Source organism: Propithecus coquereli, unplaced genomic scaffold, assembly GCF_000956105.1.
Source record: "Propithecus coquereli isolate 6110/MARCELLA unplaced genomic scaffold, Pcoq_1.0 Scaffold12, whole genome shotgun sequence".
Classification (NCBI taxonomy): domain Eukaryota; kingdom Metazoa; phylum Chordata; class Mammalia; order Primates; family Indriidae; genus Propithecus; species Propithecus coquereli.
Window position 1 is genome coordinate 15,277,071 of NW_012136080.1, and position 5,562 is coordinate 15,282,632.

Here is a 5,562-nt window from a genome sequence, read left to right on the forward strand (position 1 = left end):
ATTCAGTGATTTTTATTTTATTCATAGAGTTGTGTAACCATTACCACCATCTCATTCCGAACATTTTCATCACCCCAAAAAGAAACCCATAGCCATTGGCAGTCATTCTCCATCACTCCTTTCCCCCAGCCCCAGGCAGCCATAATCTACTTTCTGCCTCTATGGATTTGCCTATTCTGGAAAGTTCATATAGATTTAATCCACTGTTTGTGGCCTTTTGTCTGGCTTCTTGCACTCAGCATGTTTTCAAGTTTTATCCGTGCTATAGCATGTATCATTGCGTCCCTCCTTTTCACCGCTTAATAATACTCTGTTGTATGGCTATACCACATTTTGTCTATCCATTCATTAGTTGATGGACATTTGTGTTTCCATTTTTTGGCTGTTATGAATATTTGTGCACAGGTTTTTGTGAGGACCTGGGTTCATTTCTTTTGGGTATATACCTAGAAGTGAAATAGCTGGGTCATGCGGTAACTCTGCTTAACATTTTGAGGAATTGCCAAACTGTTTTCTAAGGTGGCCATATCATTCTACAACCTCACCAGCAATGTATGAGAGTTCCAGTTTCTCTATGTTCTCACCAACACTTGTTGTCTTTATAGCGTTAGCCATACTAGTGGGTGTGAAGTAGTATCTCATTGTGATTTAGATTTGTAGACTACTTCCCTAATTATTAATGATGTTGAACATCTTTTCATGAGCTTATTGGTCATTTATATGTCTTCTATGGAGAAATGTCTTAAAATTCTTTGCCCATTTTTAAACTGGGTTACTGTTTTTCTCATCTTTTCTTTATTTTTTGATTGAAACGGGGTCTCACTCTGTTGTCCCGGCTAGAATGCAGTGGTGTCATCATAGCTCACTGCAACCTCAAAGTCCTGGGCTCAAGCCTTTCTCCTACCTCAACCTCCTGAGTAGCTGGGACTACAGGTGCATGCCACCACACCTGGCTAATTTTTATATTTTTTGTAGAGATGGGGTCTCGCCATGTTGCTTAGCCTGGGCTAAAAACAGTCAGCCATGAGACCCCAGGCTGAAAAGTAACTGTTTTAATCTATTCTAGGTTATACTTGTCCTCTCCATTGAAAAGGTTAAAGCCATTAGATCTGATGTGTGGTAAGCTGAAAGATAGTAAGATTTACAATGTATGAAAATATATAAAATTATTTTAAAAAATGTTACCCCTAGCACACATGAAAAATTGCATCATCTTACTAGTAATTAGAAAAGTACAAAATTTTAAAAAGGAGATACGATTGGCAAATAATTTGAAGTCTGGTGATATGATGTGGTAAAAGACTGCTAGAAATTGTTTAAACCGTTGCGATCACCCCGGAGAACAAATTGGCAGTATCTAGCCAAACTGTAATGTACATATGCCACCCGTCAATACAACTTCTAGGTATATTTTCTAGAGAACCTTTCTCCAGATGCCCAAGACAAGTGCAAGGATGTCTATTACAGCATTTTTTGTAATAGTAAAAACTATAAACAAATACCCATTAATAAATCAATGAATAAATAAAATATGGCATATTCATATGATGGAAACTAAAATCTTTAGGAGAAATGAACTATACATATTTATAAGTCATGATCTCAAAAGTAAAGCTGAGGAAAAAGTAAACTGGAGAATGTGATGTCAGTTATGTAAATTTTATTGTTCACAAAACAACATAAATACTGCTTATTTACATCTATACACATGTATATGTAGCATTCATATATTGACTGGAATGATATCTGCCAACTTCATCTGATGATGTGACTCCTCTAGGAATGGGGGAGAGGAATGGAGATCAAAAGATATGAGGTTATCTATAATAATTTCCTTATAGTAAAAAAAAAGACATTAAGGAAATAGTACTAAGAAATAACTGCCAATTCAAGGTGGTGGACTCATGAGCATGACAAATTCCCAAAAATAAATTAGACTAAATGTCCATGCCGTGAAACTGAGTGTGTCCTAGGGAGTAGCTGCACCTCTTATCACACTGAGGGGAAATCAAGGTGACGCCTAAACTGCCCTGAAATTCAGGAATACCCATTTGGTTGTTAAAGTATATGCAGAATATGGCATTGCACGAACTGCTTCTGGAATGAAACAGTGTCACAGCTTGTTCCCTTCCTTCCCCCACTAAATATTGCTTTCACCAATTTTTAAATTCTAATGTTAGAAACATTTCCGAAAGGTCCAGTGCGTAACATTTGTGTGTCATTTATTCATTTACTTATTCTATATGCATTTATCTTGATTGACCAGGTCCAGGAAAGGTGTTAGGGAAAACAAAATGAGGAAAATAAATTGGTGATGAAAAGCATCTAAAAGAATATTGGGGAAAATCACACAGGCAAATCCGTAATTACAAAAAGAAGAAAAAACAACAACCTGGGTTGGAGAGAACATATAGATGCATGGGGAGGTGATGAAGAAAACGGATAAATCTGAAAGAAAATGGAGATAAGTTTGAGGCAAGAGTATGGGCAAAACTGAGAACAGAGTTGGCTGAAGGTAACAAGCAGAGGAAACAGCTCCTGCAGCAGGGGCAAGGGATCTCAAAATCCATGACTGCCTATCTCTGTTTTACTCTCCCTGCTGAATCTGCTTTTCTTTTTGAAGCCCTCGCCAGAAGAAACAAACACACCAAGCCAAAACAAACAAAAAACGCAGCTGCTCACTGTCCACGAATGAAGATGTTACCTCTCCAAGTGGTAGCATGTGCTCACAGCGGGTCTTGGAGGATCCACCAGAACCCACAGCCGGTTGGCGATGGACTGCGGGAGGCGGTTCATTCACGGAACAGGCGTCTCCGGGCCTTGCACGGAGGGCTGGGAGAGCGCTCGGGGCGCGCGTGGGGACCTGGACTTGGGGAGGGAGGTAGAGGTTGGAGTGGTGAGCTGGGGAAGGGCTCCAGAAGGTGGAATTCCAGGTAGAAGATGGGGCGTTGGGAGCGTCTCCCTGGACTAGGGCTGGAGACCAGAAGACTGGGCCCTGGGATGGGGCCCTCAGGGTCGGGGCTGGACACCCGGCTAGCAGAGGGCTGGAGCTCAGCGGCTGAATCGGCTGGAGGGGCCATCAAGGGTGCCAGGAACTCGGGCTCCGCGTCCTCCTCGAAGGCCTCTTTCAGGGCGGCGAGCTCTGGGATAGATGCGCGGAGGAATGCCTGCTCGACGACGACGTCCTCCCCGGGAGCGCCCAGAAAAACGCCGGGTTCCACGCCGACAGACGAGTCGCCCTGCCCTCCCGAGCCTTCGTCGACTGAGCCCAGGAGGACCTCGGGGACCAGGATGAGCGTGTGCCCTTCGAGTGACACTTGCAGGACCGAGGATGGCGCGGGCTCTAGCACCAGGTCGACGTCGTCCAGGGGCACTTGCAAGGCACAGCCCTCGGCCAGGACCACCACGGAGGTGAGCGCGTCCGCGCCCGGGGGCCCCGCCGAGTCTTCCGGGCTGGGGACCGCGTCGGGCTCGAGGCCTGCTGGCTCCTCTGATCGGGGGCGCTTGGCAGGGCCGGGTCCTCCCTCCTGCGATCCCCACCAGGGCGCAGGGCAGGCGCTGGGGCTGTGGGGCCGAGTGCCCATCACCTCGATGGCGCTGCGGGCGGCGCTCCCGGGGCCTCGCAGAGAACTTGGGCGGCGCGGTCCTGCACGCGGTGGCGAGTGTCAATGACAGGTGAGGCGCGCTGGGGCGGATGGGGCGCAGGACCGCGCGACGGGGGGGCGAGTTCTTGGAGCTCTAGGGCGCCTCCCGGGAGGGCCGCAGTCCAGCTACTGGGAGACTTGCGCCCGCCACTGGCGTCGGCCTCGTGTGTTGGAATCTGCAGCCTTCCTCGCGCAGACCCGGATGCGCACCCCGGTGGTTAATAACGTGAGATGTCAGATGACCTATGGGTGCCAAGAGGTCTCACTGTAAGCCCCGCCTGCAGATTTGCTCCGCCCAGGACGTGGCCTTGAGGAAACTGGGTCGGTGCAGGGCAAGAGTGGGTAAGGTTCTCAGTAAGTGTATGTAGGGAAATACTTCCTGGATACTCCCTTGCGGCCCATGGCCTTTATCGCTATTATTTTTGTGAAACAAACAAACAAACGAACAAACACCAAAATAGCCAAAACACAATTTCATAAACTTCTTGATTCCTTTTATAATTAGCCTACGTTAACATTTCTTCTAAACTATTCCAGGATGCTATGAAAAGAGCATTACCTCATATTCATTGCTCCTTCCCGATCTCACCGACATGGTTCTAGAAATTTCTTTCCTTTATGAGAGAAATTAGGAATGCAAATTTTACTTTGGTAAAGGAGCTTTTTAAAAATAATAAAATGAAAGTGACTGCAGGTTTTGTTGGAGGCCAGGCTGTGATTTTAATAACAGAAGCAAAAAAATTACCATAATGTTAATTTTGAATTTAAACTTGATATTTGATCTATATTTTATGAATGTTTTTAAGAATTAGTTGATCCTCACAAGTGAAGCTCAGTGGAGAGGAGAAACTTTTACGGAATTAAATACCTGGTTTGTGTTGGATAAGAGAATTAAATACAGTCATGCTTAGCTTTATAACAGGAATCTTTGATTTTTTACCTATATGCTTATGGCAAAAAACTGTGGAATTTCTGGGTAGTAGTGTGTGGCACCTTAACAATAACAGATAATGCTAAACTACTTTCTCTTTCTTTCTTCTTCTTCTTCTTCTTTTTTTTTAAGACAGAATGGTCTTGCTCTGTCACCCAGATTGGGGGATCAGAGCTCACAGCAGCCTCATACTCCTTAAGTAATCCTTCTGCCTCAGCCTCCCAAATAGCGAAGACCTCAGACAGGCACCACCAGGCCCAACTAATTTTTTTAAAAAAATTTTTACAGAGACAGGCTCTTGCTATGTTGCCCAGGCTGGTTTGAAACTCCTGCTTCAAGTAACCCTCCCCCGTGGGCCTCCCAAAGTGCTGGGATTACAGGCATGAGCCACCCCCTCAGCCCAAACTACTTTCCTTAGTAGTTGCCCTAATTTATATTTGTGTGAGCAGCGGGTTAGTGTTCTCTTTTTGCCACATCCTTGCCAACACTTAGTATGATTAGATTCTAAGTATTTTCCAGTCTGGTAGTGTAAAGTGGTATCTCGTCATGTATTTATGTTGTATTTCTCTGATTGCTCACGAGGTTGATCATTCGACCTATTGCTGACTATTCATGTACCATCTTATGTGTAATATGTGTTTATGTCTTTTGCCCATTTTATATTATTGATTTTTGGAATTTATTTATTATTTATGTGTGTTGAAATTCTCTTTTCCGATTTTGTGACTTGCTTTTATTTACATTCTTTATAGTGTCGTTTGGTAAACAGAAATTCTTAATTTTAAAATAGTTTCAAATTCATTAGTTTTGTTCTTTATGCTTTGCAATTTTTGTTTAAGAAACACCCTGTTCCAAGATCATTTTTATATCTTCCCAATATTCTAATCTTTACCTTTCAGAACTAAAGCTCTTTACCCAGATGTAATGGACAGTTTTGTAATCATGAGATAGCAATTCAATTTTAGTTTTTCCCCATGTGCAAAACCA

The 5,562-nt window shown here is 43.9% G+C and overlaps 1 protein-coding gene across 1 annotated transcript; it reads right to left on the reverse strand.

Moving 5' to 3' along the window:
* Window positions 1–2,792: 2,792 nt before the first annotated feature.
* On the reverse strand, window positions 2,793–3,584 carry LOC105826089 (proline-rich protein 23C-like). Its single transcript, XM_012664003.1, has one exon. The coding sequence runs from the start codon at window positions 3,582–3,584 to the stop codon at window positions 2,793–2,795; it is 792 nt and encodes a 263-aa protein (XP_012519457.1).
* Window positions 3,585–5,562: the final 1,978 nt, after the last annotated feature.

What these genes read in the sequence shown, in the direction of transcription:
- LOC105826089 (XM_012664003.1), bottom strand. Translation starts at nt 3,584, where the DNA reads ATGGGCACTCGGCCCCACAGCCCCAGCGCCTGCCCTGCGCCCTGGTGG.